The sequence below is a fragment of the Leuciscus leuciscus genome, assembly GCF_965113295.1.
Source record: "Leuciscus leuciscus genome assembly, chromosome: 13".
In the NCBI taxonomy this organism is placed as follows: Eukaryota; Metazoa; Chordata; class Actinopteri; order Cypriniformes; family Leuciscidae; genus Leuciscus; species Leuciscus leuciscus.
The window spans coordinates 18,894,645-18,916,620 of record NC_138737.1 but is presented as its reverse complement, the minus strand read 5'-3'; the positions used below and the strand labels follow the sequence as shown (position 1 = coordinate 18,916,620).

The 21,976-nt window shown below is 40.7% G+C and overlaps 1 protein-coding gene and 1 long non-coding RNA gene across 2 annotated transcripts in view; one reads left to right on the top strand and one right to left on the bottom strand.

The window, feature by feature from the left end:
- hmcn2 (hemicentin 2) overlaps positions 1 to 21,976 on the bottom strand; it is a 149,202-nt gene that overhangs the window by 35,733 nt on the left and 91,493 nt on the right. Inside the window, exons 74-81 of the mRNA XM_082187968.1 lie at positions 21,827 to 21,961; positions 21,444 to 21,563; positions 20,360 to 20,485; positions 20,149 to 20,277; positions 19,652 to 19,963; positions 19,401 to 19,520; positions 19,163 to 19,289; positions 16,752 to 18,420 (exon numbers count right to left, since the gene is read on the bottom strand). Of these exons, the coding sequence (XP_082044094.1) occupies positions 18,042 to 18,420; positions 19,163 to 19,289; positions 19,401 to 19,520; positions 19,652 to 19,963; positions 20,149 to 20,277; positions 20,360 to 20,485; positions 21,444 to 21,563; positions 21,827 to 21,961 (1,448 nt within the window). The 3' untranslated portion in view covers positions 16,752 to 18,041. The remainder of the gene's footprint in view (positions 1 to 16,751; positions 18,421 to 19,162; positions 19,290 to 19,400; positions 19,521 to 19,651; positions 19,964 to 20,148; positions 20,278 to 20,359; positions 20,486 to 21,443; positions 21,564 to 21,826; positions 21,962 to 21,976) is intronic.
- Positions 9,609 to 14,592, top strand: LOC309512452. Its single transcript, XR_014211030.1, has 2 exons — positions 9,609 to 11,443; positions 11,534 to 14,592. It is a non-coding gene; the product is annotated as an uncharacterized lncRNA (long non-coding RNA).

Genomic DNA, 21,976 nt, shown 5'->3' with positions numbered 1-21,976 from the left:
AGAGCTCCCTGTCACCCAGTCAGAAAATATCTTTCCTGGGCACAGAACTGGACTCACTATCCATGATAGCGCGACTATCACAACAGCGCGCGGTAGACATTCGACGCACAGCGAACTCTTTTCGCTGCGGCGCGTCTGTCCCGCTCAAGAGATTTCAGAAGATGCTAGGTCTCATGGCCTCAGCATCGTCAGTGCTCCAGCTGGGTCTGCTCCGCATGCGCCCGCTGCAGTTTTGGCTGAAAGCGCGAGTCCCACGCGAAGCGCGGGCATCCGGTTTGCTTCGCCTCAGGGTCAATCAGAAATGCGTTACAGCTCTGAAACCCTGGAAAGCGAACGACTGGTACCAATCAGGTGTAAGCCTGGGGACTTCCTCGAGGGTGAAAGTGGTGTCCACGGACGCGTCCACCTCGGGATGGGGAGCGCTGCTCGAGGGCAGACCGTTCTTCGGCCAGTGGTCAGAACGGGAGAAGCTCCTGCACATAAACTGCCTCGAAATGCTGGCAGTAGACAACGCGCTGACGCGTTTTTGTCCCCAAATAAAAGGTCACCACGTCTTGGTCCGTTCGGACAACATGTCTGTGGTGTCCTACATAAATCGCCAGGGCGGCATCAGATCCGAGAAACTGTACAGGCTGGCAGAACGCCTCCTGGTATGGGCTCAGTGCAACCTGCGCTCGCTCAGAGCAGCGCACGTGCCAGGGATCATGAATATAGGACCAGACAGACTGTCCAGGAACAATGTTCCGGCAGGCGAATGGTCTCTACACCCACAGACAGTCCAACTGCTGTGGAAGAAATTCGGCAGAGCGGAAGTGGACCTGTTTGCGTCTCAAGAAAACGCTCACTGTCAAGAATTTTTTCTCCAAGAGCAGGAGCGCGCTGGCCCATGTGTGGCCCCGCCGCCCGCTCTATGCTTTTCCCCCCGTCTCTCTCCTGCCTCAGGTGATAGAACGGATCAGGGAAGAAGGATGCTCAGTACTGCTGGTAGCACCGTTCTGGAAAAACCAACCTTGGTTCCCAGCCGTGATGCAGTTAGCAAGTACTGCCCCGTGGCCAGTACCAGTGAGGAGAGATCTCCTCTCACAGGCCCGCGGCTCGATCTGGCATCCTCACCCGGAACTATGGTCCCTTCATGTCTGGGCCATCAACGGGTACATGTTGAACTCCCTAAAGGAGTATTAAACACGATCACGCAGGCTAGAGCTCCGTCTACAAGACGACTCTATTCTTCGAAATGGTCAGTGTTTTCGGGCTGGTGCACAGCCCGTGGTGTGTCACCCACAAACTGTGATGTGACGGAGGTGCTTTCCTTCCTACAAGAGCTGTTGGATGGGGGCAGGGCCCCCTCCACGCTCAAAGTTTATGTGGCGGCTATAGCAGCGTTCTCAGAAACAACGCTTGGTCAGTCAATAGGAAGGAACGATTTAGTCATCCGCTTCCTTAGAGGAGCTAAGAGACTGAATCCTCCCAGACCTCCCTCAGTCCCCGTATGGGACCTTTCTACGGTTCTGGAAGCCATGAAAGGTGCGCCATTTGAGCCTTTACAGTCAATCGATTTGAAACACCTGTCTTTCAAAACGGTGTTTTTGCTGGCTCTCGCTTCAGTGAAGCGCATAGGGGATCTGCACGCGCTCTCTGTGAGCGCGGCGTGCATGGAGTTTGGGCCCAATGACTCAAAAGTTATACTCAAACCTAAGCACGGTTATGTTCCAAAATCCCTCAACACACCGTTTAGGGCGCAGATTATCTCTCTGTCAGCCCTACCGGTCCCTGATGAGGAAAGAGACGCGAGCCTCCTTTGCCCAGTCAGGGCATTACGAGCTTATGTGTCTCGCTCGTCTGTTTTCAGACAGACGGAACAGCTCTTTGTTTCGTTTAGCGGACGTTCTAAGGGACTAGCCGCGTCGAAACAGAGCCTATCCAGATGGATAGTTGATGCTATAGCGCTGGCATACGCCTCCAAGGGCATGCAGTGCCCTTTGGGTGTCAGAGCGCATTCCACGAGAGGCATGGCCTCTTCGTGGGCCTGGTCAAGTGGGATTGCCTTGCAAGATATTTGTATGGCGGCAGGCTGGGCCTCCCCGTCTACATTTATAAGGTTTTATAACCTAGAGGTTCCCGCCCTGCAGGCCAGGCTGCTGTCGGTCTAAACTACCAGTATTATCTGACCTGATGCGTTCAGCTCAGAATGCTGCATTTGCTGAGCACAGCTCAATGTTCGACAGTTTAAAGCTGGGCAAACTGTGTAAGACCCACATTTTTCCCCATCAGTTCAGGCCGTACCCCGCCCTGTCTGTATGATGAAATTCGCGTCCCATCGACGCTACTTTATGTGGAAAAGTGAGGCTGCACCCCTCCTTCTTCCCGGACTCTCTGTGAGTTCACTGAGTGATTGTGCACTATATGTACCCCGGGCTTTCGCCCTTGGGTCTTTGGTGTCAGATCTCAGCATGCACAGCGTTTTACATTGGGTCCCCTAGCGTAAGATATCTTACGCAGTACGAGAGACCTCTCGTAAGAGAACGTACTCGGTTACTAACGTAACCTCGGTTCTCTCTAGAAGAGGGAACGAGTACTGCGTATCTTGCCGTGCATGCACACGCTCTGGTTGCTTCGATGATGAAAAACCAGATAATAGCTGCCTGCGAGCGATATTTATAGGCCTAGACCACGCCCATTTCGGCGGGACGTGACGCAGCGGGCGCGAAGTGCCCTGATTGGGTCTGACGTCACGCCAGGCCTCGCTCGATAGGCTGCTGCAGTTGCCGCAGAGCAGCCAATAGGCGCGCGAGCTGTCTCGCCTATGTCTGCATTGCTGCTGCAACGCGTTTTGCATTATTACAAAATTAAGGATAATTTTTGGCTTCAATATCTCGCGGAAAAGGATTTTCCCCTAGCGTAAGATATCTTACGCAGTACTCGTTCCCTCTTCTAGAGAGAACCGAGGTTACGTTAGTAACCGAGTACGTTTTAATGATCAATAATAGCCATTATAAAAGTATAAGTAGCCTAAAAGGTATACAATAATAAAGCAAACGATTCAGTCAAACATAAGTCAGCTCTCTAGGCTAAAGTTAAATAGACTAAATATATAAAGCTATGAAACTTCACTTTGCCCTCAGCCAAAACGTTTTGCCAGGGAACAAATTATAGATTAATGAGACAAATAAAATTAATAAATAAATCGCCCGTTATAGATATACACAAGACGATTTATATCTCATGTAGGGCTGGGGAAAAAATCGATTTGATTTAAAAATCGAGTTGGTAGGTCAAATCGATTCATATGTTCAAAAAATCGATTTTTTAAATTGATTTTTCTCCCCCTCTTCAGTAAGTTAGCCTATAGCGTACAATATACATTTGCCCCCACGGAAGAAAATGTTGAAAAATAACCCCTGAAATGATGACTTCTGGTGAATATTGTGGAAACTAATTGATACATTTAGATAAATATATTTCATACATTATAGCATATTATAATACAACTTAGGCTATATAACTTATTAGGCCTATATGTTTATAGAATAGCAAAGTAGGCCTAATCAATATACAAGACTGAACCACATAGATGTGAAAAATAAAGGCTATCATGATCATTTTGCCAACAATGAACCATGGATTTGTTTAGTTTATAATACGTTTTATTTTTAAAATACAATTGTTAAATACAACATATAACATTGAATGGGGTCATAAAACACCTGTCTGCAGGCAGGAACATGTCATAATCACTTATGAAAAAATGCAGTTCTGTTAGGATCAGCATTAAGTGTATGTAATACAGTGAGCTTGATATTTAATTGTTGAACTTTCCTTACCACTTTAAAATAATGTGCATAAATGTGAATCTCTTAAAATTCTTAAGTCATGCACAGATCCTGTAGCCTAACTACGTCAGACTTCGTACTTCCGCTCAACTTCATTTCGCTTCTGTGCTTAGTCTGAGACAGCGTCATAGAGACAGAGCGCAACGCGTCATAATCTGAAGACCACGCCCACCAAGGGGGAAAACAAACCAACTGTCTCCATTGACTTTACATTGCGAGAGGCTGCCTCCTTGTCATTTCTTGCTTCTAACAAAATACAGAATAATGCCTAAAAGCTGCTATGTGACAAGGTGTACAGCAAACAAGCTAAGAAACCCAGAAATAATTTTTCATAAGCTGTCGACCCCCAAAAACGAGCGTTTGAGGACATAAAAGTGGATACAGGCTGGAACGAATGGGTAAATTGTGGGATCCTGACACTCAGTATGCACTAAAATACACTAAGTGTGCAGTAAGTTAAACATTTGGTCACTGGTGGTGAGTCAAATATCCAAATGTGAGTTTTATATATTATATTTCTGTAAGATAAACGATCCTGTGTTGCCGATTATGGTCTCCTCCAGCGGGTGTACGTTAGTTCTCAGAGTAATGAGACACGTGACGCTCTGTCTCAACTGCCTGTATCCACTTTTATGTCCTAAACACTCGTTTTTTGGGGTCGAGAGCTAATAAAAACTTATTTCTGGGTTTCTTAGCTTGTTTGCTGTACACCTTGTCACACAGCAGCTTTTAGGCATTTTTCTGTCTTTTGTTAGAAGCAAGAAATGACAAGGAGGCAGCCTCTCGCAATGCAAAGTCAATGGAGACGGTTTGATTGTTTTCCCCCTGGGTGTGGGCGTGGCCTAAATACGCTCTGTCTCTATCCGATTGTTAAGTCTGACGTCACGCGTGACGTTTAGCCTTTTCTGGGTCCAAGCGCTCCTCTCGTCCAGAAATAACAATGGTGGAACCTGTAAATTTATTTACGATCACGTCCTTCTTAGTGAGGCACCCTTGGTGGTCGAAAAGGGTTTAAATTCCTTTAACACCAACAGAGTGGTTAGTGTAGCTCATCACTCAGGTGGCATAATTAAGGGTAGAGTCCAGTCATCAATGAAAAAGAAGATTTACGAGGTTGAAGTGAGTTAGCTCGGGACACGGGACACAGCACTGCGGCATTGTAAAAACACTCAATAATAACCAAAACACTAGCGAAAGCGGTAGGTAGGTAGAGAGGACCTGGACTTTGGACCCGGAAAGAGTATTATCGGAGAGTGGTTACGTCACGACTTAACAACCGAATAGCTTTCCGTTTTCCTCCGGCCTGAAAACAGCCGACCAATCAACGAACAGAGGGCGGGCTGAGAGCCGTGACGTAGACGCTGATTGTACCGTGGATGCGTAGATTTACTTCACATAATCTGCAAAAGTCGTTCACAGCCATGTTCACTCCGGTATTTCGCTCGATGGTTTTGTTTTCGCATCATACATGTGTTTACAGTGGAAGTTAGATGCGGCTGAGCCGGGCTGAGCAAAGCAAAGCAAAGTAGCAGAGTTTGGTATTACCAGGCTACAGATCCTGGCCATTTTGCTTTGACATTTGTGATATGGAAGATTTTAGTCAACTGCCTTCTTTTTTTTTTTTTATATAATATTACTAATCTGGAATATTAAAGGTGAACTAAGTAACTTTTTTTACCTTAACTGAACAGCTTCGGAGTCATTGGAATGGTTATATTACTTATTTCGGGTTGAAAATACGCACTTGCAACTTTGAGCCGCTGCGTCAGGAGGTCTCGCGTGATATCAGGTCTCGCGATGTAAACAATTGCTTTACGGCCAAAAGAAATCAGCTAAAATGCTGTCATTATTGCGCTCCCTCACGCTGTCCGAACCCGAATGAAGAAGACGTTTTAAAGAATGTCCCATCTGCTTTGATGTCGTTGATCTACTAGCCTCTGGTGTCTGAGAATCGCCAACGAGTTTTTACAACAGTGTTGTCAAATATCTATTCCGAAGCTGTGGGGGGAGCTCTAGAGAGAAACCTGCGAGCAAAAAGCGAGAATACAGCGAAGAAATCCCGAAGCTACTGAGTGCTGCTTTAAGAATCACAATAGTAACTGGGATGCACATTTACATTGTGAACACCCTTTCTGTTCACATAATCCCCTTCATTGAGGCCTTGATGGCAGTCTATGTTCTAGCCTATAGTCTATGGTACCAATCACGTTAGTGAAGCCTGAGTGACATATACTGTAATCGGCATGGTCATGATTGCATGATCTTCATAAATTATGATAGCCTAAAAAAATGTATGAAAAAAAACTGCTTTACAACATTGGGTCTTAAGTGGCTTGGAAATGCCACAAAAAAACCTAAAACTGTTTTTTAAACCTAAAAGTGCCAGGTAAACTCCGAATGACACGACAGACAGCACTTTCCATCAAGTTCTCCGCATCTCCAATAGTGTAAAGGAAAGAGCCACTCGCAAATAATCTTAGGGCAATGCAAAAAGTTTGTGCTGTAGTTAAAGGCCGACTCCGACAAGTCGAAAATAAATGTGCGTTTCCAACAAATTAATAATGTAAACGACAATCTCACTAGTCACGAGAAAAAAAAATTTGTCGCAGAAAGTGCACTATCACGCTGCGCTGGACTTCCCGTATCAGCTCCGCTTATGAAGCTGCAGTCCTGTTAACATGAAATAAGCCTGCTCCTGAGCAGGTTTAAGCTTGCGCACCTGTTGCTATGACAGCAAGTCCAGGATGAGCGTCGAAGAACCAAACAATCCAAGATCATGCCAAATCACCAACAATCAAATCCAGCTAACTGAATTAGCGACGTACGAAGAACGGGCCCCAGGTGAGTAGGAATCAGTCAACAAACACGGTGAGTAATGACTTCTCCTGTTATTATCACTTGCACACTGTAAAAACTAAAGGAGCCTCAAATATCCTGTCGGATACTCAAGGAACTTCAAAATGTAATTTAAGTGCCTCAAAGCTCTTTCTCCTATAGTAGGGTTACTGGAGGAGCATTGACAATCTTTGAGGTTCTTGCTGGAACTTATGGGATCCTTTAAGCACTTTGTATTTAGTTCAGAGGTTCTGGAGTCACCTTTTCATTACCATGAGACCTCGAAGTGCTTTGGGGGAAAATAGAGGAACTTGAATGCGATAAAATGGTTACTGGAAGATCTTTTAACATTTAAGTGGTTCCTGGAAGATCTCTTATGTTAAAGCCAGCATCTGGAGGAACCCAATGATTCAGTGAGGCCAGAATAAGATTATTATTATCCTATTATTATTATTATAGGCTACTTAAGTTTGATTCAGTATACATGCCCAGGTGAAAAAGACGTAGGCTACTATTAAATGTATTAAAAATGTACTTGAGTGTGATTTTAGTAGGCCTACAATACTTTAATGCATTTGTAATACATTTAACAGTAGCCTACATCTTTTCACCTGGGTAGCTTACATTTATTTAGTATAGGCCTATTTTATTGATTAATTTAAACCTTAAACTACAACACTAAATAATAATAATATTAATAATATGAAGAAGAAGAACCAGAAGTAGTAAAGTTTTAAGTTAAAAGTTTTATTCTGTCACGAAACTGCTGCTCTCGTCGCTTCAGTGATGCTCCGCCTTCTCGCGCACATCAAAGCTCAGCTGATCGTCATTGGGTTTGAAAGTAACGGCTCCTCTCATCAAAGCTTCCGCCGTTTGTTCGGCTCTCCGTTACAAGGTTTGTAAACTCGCCAAATAAATATAAATACAAAGTCTACTCACTAAATCACACATATAAACTAAATTTATTATACAATACTACGTTTTTACAGTGTTTACCACTCGTTTATTGCACAGTATCTGGTATGAAGGTTTTAGCCGCGATGCTAGATACGTTGATCTAATGAACAAATGGAAATTATTGACTTATTGTCTTATGCTGCGTTCACACCGGACGCGAATAGCGCGTCAAATTCGCGTCTACCGCGTCTAGTTTGACGCTTGACCACATGTGTACATTCGCGTGTCAAGAGCGAGATTGACGCGCGTAAAAACAAAAGTTTGAAGCGACATTTACGCGCGTCAGAGGCGAAAGTTTCGAAACCCGTTGGCGGCCATCTTTTTTAGATGTTTATCGAGCATTAGCATTAGCATTAATCGAGAGAGTCACCGCTCGTATATGCTCTGGAGAGCAGAAACAGCTGCGTAGGGGACATCGTCGCTGTACTCGGGTCCACCAGACTCTCCGGAGGGTTTCAGGAGTTTCACAATTTGGTCCAGGACCTAGGTTTGGTGGACCTAACGGTGAGGACGCTGACGAGGACAGCGTAGGCCGTATAAGGCCTCGGCCTCGAGTGGTCGCTGCCTGACGAGCCCGCGCTGTACAGCCCGGCGCGAGGTTCACCCTCGCCCGCACCCACCTAATCTGTCATTTATTTTTGTTTTGATAATAAATGGAGCCAGCCTCCAAAAGTGAAACCTGTCCTGTGATTTTTTTTTTTTAGTTTGTATACACTAAATTGTATTTGTTGTCTTCACATTACATTAATAATGTTTCATATAGATATGGAATAAATTGCATTCAATACAAAATGAGTATCTCTCATATATTGAAATCGAGTTTTTATGTGAAAGATTTGCTTTGTTGTGCATTTTAGTCATATTACAAAATAATGTATTGACATAAACATAAAATAACATTATAAACTGTCACTTCACCACGTGACAGCAGCAAGCAGCTGAAGCAGGCTTCTGATTGGTTAACGCGGCGCGAATTGACGCAGAAGTTCAGATTTTTCAACTCGGGCGGCAGACGCGAATTCGCGTCAAACACGAGAATGCACAAAAAGCACTACATAAAACATTCGCGCGTAACGCGCTTAACGCACCAGACGCTCAATTCGCGCCATCTTGACGCGCGAATGAGGCGTATTCGCGTCTACCGCGCCGCGCTCTACGCCTCATTCGCGCCGCAGGAATTTTTTACGCGCGTAACGCGTCTTTGCATTGACTTAACATTGAAATCACTCGCGCCTGACGCGCAATTCGCGTCCGGTGTGAACGCACCATTAGATTGATTTAGTAATTCAATTCAACATGTACAACTGTGTCTTCAAATTGCTGATATAGCCTAACTAATTTAGCTGATTCCTGCTGTTGTCATTGGCGTTTGTTATGAATAACAAAAGCAGGTTAATATAGTTTGGTCTGTTTTTGTTTAGCCTATGGCCGGTTCAGATTACACGTTTTTAGCCCGATTTTGCCACGATCCGTTTGACTTAGAGTGTCGTGGGAATTCGTATACGACAACGGGCGTCGGGACGCAAGATTCGATCGTTTCATCTCGTATAGTGTGTCATAGCGGGCGACAGCCTACATTGCGTCTGCGATGCTTCACGACACCACGACAAAAAGACTAGCATGTTTAATTTTTTTTTCGGTCCTCCACGACGGGTTCTATCACGTGTGACATTGACCAATAGGAGCACAGAGGCATTTCCATTCACAGCTTTCAAAAATGCCGAAACGAAATAGAGACGATGGTGTTGCTAAGTGGAATTATGAAATGGAGGAAAGGTTCGTGGAGCTGTGGCAACAGTACTCCTGCCTGTATGATGTTTCATCGAGAGAGTACCATGACAGAATTAAAAAAGAAAAATGCTGGTGAAAAATAGCAGAAGTAGGGGAGACCGGGGACAGTTGTAACAGGGGATGGTTGCAACATGTCATTTTTCTCCAGTCAGAAACAAGCTAGAGTGATGACACTCATACTGCATATGCTAGACCCTCCACCCACCAAGAAGACAGTAGACATATTCAACATCTGCTGCTGCATTTATTGAACAAAACTTGTTTTGGAGGTATGAAAGTAAATTTTTTCATGAGATATATTTTTGTCATACTGTCCTGAAATTTTGTATGAATTAATCAAAACTTACTTAGTTTGAATGATTGTTTTGTTGACTTCTAAGTGACATGGTTAGCATGTGTCAGAGTCAGTGTGTCTAGAAGGCATATGATGTTCTGTCATGGCTGATAGGGTTGGGGACGGTTGCAACATGTTATAAATTGCATGTTTAATAAAAGTTTGTTGCATTGCAAATTGCTCAATTCTTCCTGTCTGACACTGAAATATGGAGAGATTGAATAGCATCTGTAACACCTGCACACTGAATTTATGTAGGCCTATGTTCTACACATGAACAAACAAAACTCAATAACTGTTATTTGATAAATATGACTAAATTAATTAATAATAGGCTACAATAATATTATTGAAATAAATAATACTATAATATTATAGTAGGCCTAAAACAGTTAATATTTTCAGAATTCTTTGCTCATTGAGACAAAAAGCTTAAGTTAATTAATGAAATTTAAGGTATTTTTAACATGTTGCAACCGTCCCTGGGTCGGGGTCAGTTGCAACATCTGACTTCTTCCATTTAAATAAATACTGTGAACGATATGTCATATATAATCATCTTTAAATGGTATGAGTAATTAGCAGACAGATGCAAGTTTAATATATACAAATTTGGTTGGTCTAGTCCAAATAGTCTCTGAGTAATTGAGAGAAATGCAAAAAGTGTTGCAACTGTCCCCGGTCTCCCCCTACTTCAGCAACCCGGTGAGTAACTGACTGGAATTAGCATTAAGCTAACTAATCATTCATTAAATTGTACTTCGCTATAGAAACTTGTTTGTGTGAGTGTGATTATGTATGTGTGTAAGAATGCGTATTACGAGTGAGAATGCGTGAGTGTGTGTGAATGAATGAGCGAGCGAGAGTGTGTGTGAATGAGCGAGCGAGCGAGAGTGTTTGTGAAACATATTTTACCTCAAGTTCTCTTTGAAGGATTGACAGTCTGTCCTCTTCATGCAATCCAAGAACGTGTCCATTGTCGGGTTTTCTTTCTTTTTTTATCTTTTTCTGAACACAAGACAGCCAATAGGAAAATCGCGCTTCATCCATTGTTTGTTTACGTTCGTTTCCGGAAGTCAGGCGCTACTAGTTTCGCCTTCACGCGCTACTAGTTTCGCCTTCACGCGCGTCTTCAAAGACGACACGCGATGACTGGTCTGGAAGAAACGTGTAGTCTGACATGGTTCTTGTCCACGACACGACACGATTTTAGGAGTCAAAATCGTGTAATCTGACACAGTGACTATCGCATAAGATAAAAAAAACGTGCAATCTGAACCGGCCAACTTTACTTACTACAGGTGCCCTCATTCTCTCAAATACCATTTTAAAGCCATTTACTGGTCAATAAATATTTGTGAATAATCAGCTTTGTTCTTTTGCAAAAAGAACAAAGCAAAAAAAGAGGAAAAAGCTATTATATGTCTTCAGAAGACTTACAACACAACCCATAACACATGAGTTGTGAACTCATTGATTATTTTTAGGATCTTTTCTGGGACATTTTTGGAGCTTAACCATTTTTACATAAATTGTTGCATTGAATTGAACTATACAAGTGTACATAAGAATGGTTTCATGAATGATTTACAGAATTTCTTTCTGCTGGTGTTTCATGCAGTGAAAGCGAACGGTGACTGGGGTTGCATTATGCCTGAGATCTGCTTTTGGGTTCCACAGACAGAAAGTCAAACAGGTTTGGAACGTCACAAGGCTGAGGAAATTATTTAAATTTGACAACTATCACTTTAATAACCTTATTAACAGTAAATGTTGTACTTTGCAGGGATCTCGGTAAGCTGAAATACAAGTTTGAACAAGAATAAAAATCCTCCTGTAGACCCGAAAATCACTGAAGTGCCTGGACCATCCACCAGAAAAGAGGAAAAACAAACGGAAAACGAATCTGCTGTACCTTTTCACTTTTCTAACTCTGTCCCTTGTGAAGATTTTATTATTGATTGCATTTTATGTTGCAGCGAGTAAAGGTGTGGTCACATTTTTGAATTTCGTGAAATTACACGGGCAAAAAAGTCCATTGACCATTGTCAGCAATGTAGCGACGTAATGTATGAAGCACAGCTCACACAGGAGTCACTTTCAAGCAGCTTTCTGTTGGTCAAATCTAGCAAATTCCAGTGACCAACTTGGTCCCATAGTGACATTTTTGACCACAAACGAAATTGCTGATCGTGTGGATTCTTATTGAAATTACTGGAATTCTGCTTCTCTATCTCTACCTCTACTTCCTCTATCTTGTTTCATGAAAATACTCAACAACCATTTATGAACCCTGTTGATTCAAGTCACACATTTAAGCTTTTCAAAAGGCATAGTGTACATTACAGTCTCCAGTCTAACGGCATCCCAGACTTCAACATTTTATGATTCAAAATAGCTGAATAACTAATCATCAGAGATTTCTGTGTAGAGATAAAGGTTATAGGATCATAATTTTAAGGAATATTACAGCACAATGAGTGCATATCAGCACTGTTTGTTTGTTTTTGGCATCTGATAGAGCTTTTGGACTTGGAAACAGTGATGTCAGACTTACCATCGGACTGAAACACAAATGTTTTAAAGTTAAGTGAAGATGGACATTTTTAATTAGTCAAAATAATAAAAAATTACATTGATTTATTTCGTGGAACATATGTGTTTCCATGCATTTTGTTGAAATGTCTTTTCTTGTACAGCCTATTGCATACACTTGGTTGATTATTCATGTTGCTTATGTATTATACAATTTGTTTGTGTATTCATTGATATTAATCTATAGTTAGCTTTTTTCCCATGTGTGTGGAAGTGTATGTATAAAAATGAATATCAAATATGTAATAAACAATTCTTATTTTGTATTTGTAAATTACATTTAGCGAAGGCTGCAAAGCCGACTCCGTGTTACAAATATGTTAGACCTATCACTTCTGCCACTAAAGATTGCTTTATCAATAATCTTCCTAATCAGTTTCAGCATCCCAGATAGCTTAGAAGAACTTGATATTGAAACAGAAACTTTTAACTCTCTCTTTTCCAGCACTTTAGACACAGTTTCTCCGTTGCGCTTAAAGAAGATTAAAGAAAATAGTCCAACGCCGTGGTACAACGAGCACACTCAGGCCCTTAAGAGAGCAGCCAGAAAAATGGAGCGCAACTGGAAGAAAACAAAACTAGAGGTATTTCACTTTTCATGGAAGGAGAGCTCAATTGCATACAGAGAGGCTTTAAAAGCTGCTAGATCTGCTTATTTTTCAACCCTATTAGAAGAAAATAAACATAATCCTAGGTATTTATTTGAAACAGTGGCTAAACTAACGAAAAAGAAAGCTTCAAACCCAGAAGTTTCCAAGCAACAAAGCAGTAATGACTTTATGAACTTCTTCACTTATAAGATTGATAATATCAGGGACAAAATTATAACTATGCAACCGTCTACTACAGTATCGCATCAGGGAGAGCATTGTAGTCTCCCTGAGGAAAAATTCGATTAATTTATTGCTATAGGAGAGGAAGAATTTTGCAAACTCGTTAATTCATCTAAATTGACAACATGTATGTTAGACCCTATACCGACTAAGCTACTGAAAGAGATGCTTCCAGATGTCATAGATCCTCTTCTTAATATCATTAATTCGTCTTTGTCTCTAGGATACGTACCAAAAACCTTTAAGCTGGCTATGATTAAACCGCTTGTTAAAAAAACGCAACTTGATCATACAAAATTTGTCAATTACAGGCTGATCTCGAATCTGCCTTTTCTGTCAAAGATACTAGAAAAAGCAGTATCCTCACAACTGTGTTCCTTAGAAAGAAATGAGATCTGCGAGGATTTTCAGTCCGGATTTTGACCATACCATAGTACCGAGACAGCTCTCATTAGAGTCACAAATGATTTGCTCTTATCATCCGATCGTGGTTGTATCTCTCTATTGGTGTTATTCGATCTTAGTGCTGCATTTGACACTATTGACCACAACATTCTTTTAAATAGACCTGAACATTATGTTGGCATTAGTGGAATTGCACTAGCATGGTTTAAATCATACTTATCTGACCGTAATCAGTTGGCAGCAGTAAATGAAGAGATGTCTTATCGATCACAAGTTCAGTATGGCGTACCACAAGGCTCAGTACTAGGACCACTGCTGTTCACTCTGTACATTCTACCATTAGGAGATATCATTAGGAAACATGGAATTAGCTTTCACTGTTATGCCGACGATACTCAGCTGTATATTTCTTCAAAACCTAACGAAACCTACCAATTCACAAAATTAACGGAATGCATAGCTGATATAAAAAACTGGATGACTAGTAATTTCCTACTACTAAATTCTGAAAAAACAGAGATTCTAATTATTGGACAAAAAACTTCCACACGTAATAACCTAGAATACTGTCTAACACTTGATGGCTGCTCTGTTAAGTCTTCGTCGTCAGTTAGGAACCTGGGTGTGCTCTTTGATACCAATCTTTCATTTGAAAGTCACGTGTCTAGTATCTGTAAAACCGCATTTTTCCATCTTAAAAATATATCTAAATTACGCCATATGCATTGACAAATGCGGAACAATTAGTTCATGCGTTCATGACCTCAATGCTAGATTATTGTAATGAAGAATCTAGCCTGGCTAACGTCAGACCTCTTTCTCATTGAGACGTGGTCTGGGAACCACATGTTAATTTTCTCGTATTTGAGGCGTGGTTTACGAATGCCCAGAGCCGTTTATTGGGCGCTACGAATGTCTATCAAATGCGCCTGTACGTAGCTCATAGCCAGTCGTTTCAATTATACCAGATGACGTATGTAGAGCGACAGAAATTCGACGAGGAAGAAGACGATGGCTGAAGAAGACTAAACTACTTAGAACACTATCTAAGGCTGCATCGAAAGGTAACTTCGCGTCTGCTGCCATGTTGGATCCATAGATATAAACAAACTGCTTCGGTGTGTCGCATAGACGTCGTCATCGTCTTGCTGCTCCCTCCCCGTTCTGTGATTGGTCCCCTCGCTGAGGCGAAAATCTGGTCCATGGTATCCAGGCTGCCTAGCAGCGTGAATAAAATCGCGCTGCGCTCAAGGCAGCTTGGGGAAACTCAGGCTAACCAGAACCAGGAAGTAGGACCATATTAGCCCTGTTCTGTCAACACTGCATTGGCTCCCTATTAAACATCGTATACATTTTAAAATATTGCTGATTACTTAAAGCACTAAATGGTTTAGCTCCGCAGTACTTAAGCGAGCTCTTAACGCATTATAGTCCTTCACGTCTATTGCGATCTCAAAATTCCGGCCAGTTATAATACCTAGAATATCAAAATCGACTGCTGGCGATTCTATGATCCTTTTCCTATTTAGCACCAAAACTTTGGAACAGTCTTCCTACCATTGTCCGGGAAGCAGACACACTCTGTCAGTTCAAAGCCAGATTAAAGACACATCTCTATGACCTAGCATTCACATAATACATTATAGATTTATATAATCCAATGTTAGGCTGCATAGATTAGGTCAGCCGGAACTGGGAACACTTCCCATAAATCCTGATGTACTCATTACATCATAAGAAGAATGGCATCTACGCTAATTTTAGTGTCTTTGTTTATCCCGAGGTTTTACCGCAGCCTGCCGGATCCAGGCCGTATCCAGATCTGACGAAGGACCTTTGCCTGGACCCGATGACAATGCAGTGCTGAAGTGCCAACTAGTCTCTCCCCTGTGAAGGATCCCTTTCCCACTCTACAGATAAAGCGTTGTGGGGATAATTTCGGTTTCGTGTATCTACCCCGAAGTGATAAAATTCTGTATCAAAATGTTAAGGCCAGACAAGTAGTTTAAGGCTTGGTTTGTTGGGAAGTACAAATCTGCCCACATATATTCAAATAGGCATAACTATAGAATTAATTATTGATGCGCACGTGAGCGCCATCAGCGTTTTATTTTTTACTTAAACAAATACAACATATAACATTCAAAACTTATCGGCTTAGACTGCATTTGAAGAAAAATAAACACAACAGTTTTCTGTAGCCTTGTGTGAACTTATTCAATAGAATTAGACTTCTAGAATGTTCTTTCCAGTGCAAAAAAATTTATTTTTAATTTAATTAGACAACATTTTAAGGAAGTGTAGTGCAAAACAATAATACATAAAAAAACAGCTAATAAAATCTAAAATATTGCACTCAAATACTGCATTCAAGCAATACAACACCTGTATGTATGCACATGGAAAATCTCACAGAAATAAATAAACCTCCAGACTAAGCACATTGTGCAGCTATTTTTTCCATGTGTACTTTTTTTATTTCTTTACAATGTTAGGCTAAACCTGTACTATCTCTTTTAATATAATCACTTTCTTATCAACTATATTTGAGTTTTAAAAATCCACATGATTACATAGCCTACCATATCAGCCTCTGGAGACGTCTGACGGACAAGGAACCTTGACATCGCTCCCTCCTGTGCCCGGACAATTGGCCTTGTATTCATTGTCCGTCTGATCTGATGAGTCTCATTTTTTGCCGCGACATTCAGATGGTAGTCAGAATTTGGTGTAAATAACATGAAATCATTCATCCATCCTGCCTTGTATCAACGGTTCAGTATGCTGGTGGTGGTGTAATGGTGTGGGGGATATTTTATTGGCACACTTTGGTCCCCTTAGTATTGCCATGCCTATCCATTTATGACCAGTGTACCTATCTTCTGATGGCTACTTCCAGCAGGATAACACACCATGTCACAAAGCTCAAATCATCTCAAACTGGTTTCTTGAGCATGACAATGAGTTCACTATACGCAACTGGCCTCCACAGTCACCAGATCTCAATCCAACAGAGCACCATTGGGATGTGGTGGAAAAGGAGATTTGCATCATGGATGTGCAGCCGGCAAATCTGCAGCAACTGTGTGATGCTATCATGTCAATATTTACATGACAGAAGCCAAACAGAACATATAGGAACATTTCCAACAGGAAGACATAGGCATTCACCTAATTTTTAATTTCATGTAATTCTAATTGCTTTCCAGCTATTCAAAGGACATTCAATATATTATATATATATATATATATATATATATATATATCACCCTAATCAGAACTGTTTCTACACAAAGACGGAAAGAAAAAACGTCTGCTTCTGTAAAAAGTGGCAACGTTGAATATTTGAAATTTGTATGTGATTATGTGGTAAAACTAATGTTGAATGAATTAGTATGTCTTTAGAAGGCTTGAGTAGACTTTATTGCAAATGTGATTCAAGTGGATTTTTTTCTGATGTTCATAAACAACAACATTGAAAAATATAGCCTGCAAGGTATAACTTGTGCACATTTTTGTTTCTTGTGATCTTAAAAACCCTTTCATCACAATGCCTGTGCATGCTTGTAATTAATTTTTGTAGAGAAATAAAACGCTAATGTGCTTATGTATGACTTTTTTTTGCAAGATTCTTTTTCACCCATGAGTTGGATCAAATAGTTAAAGGAAAGAAACCACCAAGAACCAATTGATGGGCACTCCTTCAGCTACTTGAGCTAGAACAAATGTGGCTATTAAATAAAAAACATACCCTTTTTTAAAGCAGGAATATCCTAACATATTTTGTGCAACGATTAAAAAGGGATGATGTTTAGGGGTGGTCGTTTAGGGGTGGTCTGCTTGACTAAAATATCTTCTTTTTTTTTTTTTTATAATCTACATTAAAGTTTCAAGGAATCATGAGCAGAAAGGGCACAACTATATTCATGTTCACATACACATAACAAACACACTTGCAGTGATTCATACGCACAGACACTCGTTTACATATAAGAGTACACTCATTAATGTACAAGAACATACCAATACAACGTATGAACAATATTGTTAGGTAAATACATCTAAACATACCAGTAATTAATTTTAATACAAGAAATTAGCCGGTGATCACGTAACGCTGAAACTGAAGTCTAGCCAAAATGTCAGAAATTTTTCTCTGTCTTTTTTTTTCTTCTGATTATTTTTGCAGCAGATTTAATACTGGATGCATGACTAATATCACAAAAATGCAGCAATAACTGCACAACAGTGAAAACAAAAGATTTGAAAGCTACTAAAATATTTTTCAAATAATATTAAAAGGTGCAATGTATTTATTATCTTAATGATAATTCATGAATCCAACATTCCACTCCACAACAGGACACATAAATAGGTGGGAATTGAGTTCATTTACAAATGCTTCTCCTATGTCCCATAAAGCAACAGTACATCAGGGACTGAGTATGCAATCTCGCACACTCAGTAGGGGTATTTAGAAATGGAGATGTAGATAATAAAGATACTCTGGTAGGTTATGCGCCCCTGGTCTGACAGCGTAGTGGCTTGTACTCGAAGTCGCACCAGGCCGGGCCAGTCTAAAGGCTTTACTGTGAAAATGATGCCTCTTCCTGCTTCGTCCTTGATGCTAAATGGCCTCTCTCCATTTTCTCCTCCTTGCTCCAGGATAGTGAAGGATGTGTGGTCTTGGAGAACGCCTGACTCAGAGAAAGCTGACAGACGGGCCACGTTGTGGTGAGCTGGTATGCCCAGAGGAAGAGTGAGGAGCTTGTACTGGAGCAGAGGAAAAGAGCCTGCGGAGCCACAGTCCAGTCTGGAGGTGCAAGGTCTGTAGCAGGTGCTGGGGTCAAAGCAAGACAGCAAATGGTCAATAAGAGTGTCCATGATAAAAAAAAGGAAAAATCTTGTGAAAAAGCATGTGGCAAGTACTTAGAATTGTTCTCTTTGTATTCATGGTCGGTTTTAATATAGTTTTAAAAACATTTACTATTTTTTGGAAAACTTTATGACTAAATGACTAGTGTGTATACAACCATTACTTAAAAAGATTAAATGTCAGTTTTTTGGCGAATCACTATTACTACTACTACTATTAATTACTAATACAGTGACAAATCAAAAAAGGCAATGGTATCTCCTTAGCCAATGATCTGAATTCGTTTTTTACATGCTTTGAGAAGCCAGTTTTAAGCACGGTTATTGAGGGTTTTAAACAAACACTGAGTTTGCATTAAAGTTTGCATATTGTGCTAAAAGAGGCATGGATGATGCAAAACTGTTCCTGATGATATGGGAGGCACTTTTGCCAGACTGTTTGTTGATTTCTCCTCAGCGTTTAACAAATCCCATTATTTTAGCAAAAAAACAACAACAACAACTTGTTAATTAAATTAAAGTCAATCATGGATGAATGATTATAGATTTTGACTTTTTGACTGGAAGGCAGCAAAGGGTCAGGGTAAATGGAGACTTATTGAACACTTTATACATTTATATAGTATACAATATACATTTATTCAACTTTTCAATAATTTCATACTTTTACTCAGGCTTTGAGTAATTACATTACAAACAGTTCTCACCCTGGATTGCGTCCTCTTTGGTAGCTGGTGGGGCAGGGTGTGTCAAGACACTGGTAACCCCCCCGTGTGTTAAAGCACATTTGATTTGGTCCACACTGGACACCTTGCACAGTGCACTCATCAACATCTGCAAGGAAATTCGATTTTCAGGCTGTTTATTGCATGTAAAAAGCGTTATAAATCGGAATCAGTAAATTTATCAGTATCATCAAGCATAAAAAAAATGTTAAAGACTCACCTTTGCATGTTCGGCCATTGGATAAAAGTTGGTATCCTGGCGGACAGGTGCACTGGTAGCTTCCTATTGTGTTTCTGCACTCATGCTGGCAAGGCTTTCTAAATGCACATTCATCGATATCTTTGAAAAAGAAAAAAAAAAAAGAAAAAATCTGTTAAATTACAGTCTTAAATATATGAATTAAAAATGAAGCATAAATAAACCAATAAAATTAAATAAATAAAACAAATAAAAGTTATTATGTTACACACCTATGCAAGTCCCATCCTTGCTGGAATATCCAACTGGGCATTCATGCCTGGGACGACGTGAAGATCCGAGGTGCTCCGGTAAGACTGAGAGGCGAGTGAGGTAAGGTCTCTCTAAAGTGGATACCAGCTGGGGCCGCAGCCTGGCTTGTACCCGAGTACTGTTGGTAAAGATGTGCCCTCTCTCAAGCCCAGCACAAGAGCGACCATCACCCAGAAGAACAGACCCTGGTGGGCACAGACAGCGGAAGCTGCCTGGGACATTACGACACTGAAAAGCACAAGGGCTGGGCACCTGTGCACATTCGTCAATATCTGCAAAGCCAAACATAACTTGAATTAGTCTTACTTCAACAAAGCTGGACATTTACTGTACATGTTAATTTACATAGTTTAACTGTGAGTGTCAGGCAATTCACTGACTTCCATTTCTTTGCTAATATCACATTGCACTGTTAATGTATATGTGTGGCATTCCTTGATTATGTTATGAACTTCACCTAAGCAAGGTCGACCCAAGCCTTGAGAGCGGTAGCCTCGAGGACAAACACATCCATACCCACCAACCGTGTTCTGGCAGATTTGACTGTAGCGACACATGTGACTGCCGTCCTGGCATTCGTCAATGTCTGCGAGCAACAGAAAGGCATGTCTCATTTCAAATATTCCCATTGGTTAACGTAACAGGGTTTTAACTGAGTGGCGTCTTACCCACACACACTCCATTTTCTGCTGTGGTCATGCCAGCTGGGCAGCTGTCAAAACACTGATATCCTCCATCTGTGTTCCGGCACTGCTGGTGTGCTGGACACACGTTCCTCAAACACTCGTTTATATCTGATTATAAACAAGCGTAAATTATTTTAAGCAAAAAACAAGCTTACTAAGCTACAGTATTGATTCTGTTGCTTTCTACTGAGCTCAATATTGCCTGTATCATCCAAAAACATCTATGTATGTGTATTCATTTGAATTTCTGGTTACACTATGTCAATTGTCCATTTTAGACATTCTACTCAACTGTCAACTAACTCTCATTAGAGAGTAGACTGTTAGGTTAAGTTTAGGGTGTTAGGGTTAGGCTTAGTAGAATAAGATGACGTAGTTGCAAAGTTGCTTATAGTCAGTCTGTTGGGGGAGCATCAAAATAAAGTGTTAGCAAAAATTAAGCAGACAGTCTACTAATACTCTAATTAACTTTGTCAACTTTAACATGCCAACTAAATCTCATTATAATTAGTAGAATGTCTAAGGTGGACCATCCAAATAGTGTTACCAAATTTCCTCATAACTGCATTTGAAAATAGAAAATATATGTAAAGAGATAGTTTACCCCCCAACAAAATTCTGTCATAATTTATTCAGCCTTTGATTTTATGTTTCATAGAATGAGATGAGGATCTGTAAATGATGACTGAATGAATTTTCATTTTGGGGTGAACTATCCCTAGTACTTTAAATATGATGTACAATTTTAATATTAGAATTTAATAATATTCAGCTACCAATAAAGTATAATACTCCATATTTTATGCATTTTGCAAAATGTAGAGAACTCCAAAATGTCTATAAAAAAAAGTAAGATTCCACTGTATATTATGTGTCTTTAATTAGGTGTACTTAATTCAAAAAAAAAAAAAAAACTGTCTGCTACAATGTTCTTATTGTGTTCATGCATTGCAAAACCTTTTTACCACCATAGAGGTGGAATACGAGTAAGGTTAGGGACAGATGTCATGGAACTAATAACAATGAACCTGTGAAATTCAATATAGTTTTACAAAGTGACACTGACCCAGGCAGCGATGTCCCACCAGCTGGTATCCTGGGTGACAGGTGCAGCGGAAGGAGCCTAGAGTATTGAAACACTGCTGCTGGCATGGAGACACTGCTGATTCTTGACACTCATCCACATCTGAAGGAAAAGATCTGTCAGTTAACCTTCATCTATGGTCCCTGTATCTAGAACAATTACTTTTACATTCAGTGATGTGATGTACAAACATGATAATATTGAGTTTCATAGTGGAAAACTCAATGAATTTTCAACACATCGTTGACTTGAGGAGTAAATAAAGGAAAAACATTCTCCATCCATTAAACATGCTGGGAGTATGAACCAAATGCTGATACATATAAAAACAGTTCATTTTTTTATTTTATAGTAGTCAAGCTAACCTTCACAGCTGGTGCCAACTAAACTGGGTTTGAAGCCTAGGCCACACTTGGCTTGACAGCGATACGTCCCAACAGTGTTCACACACTGCTGGTTGGGGTGACACAAGTGGGAACCTTGGCTGCATTCGTCAATATCTGAATCCAAACAAA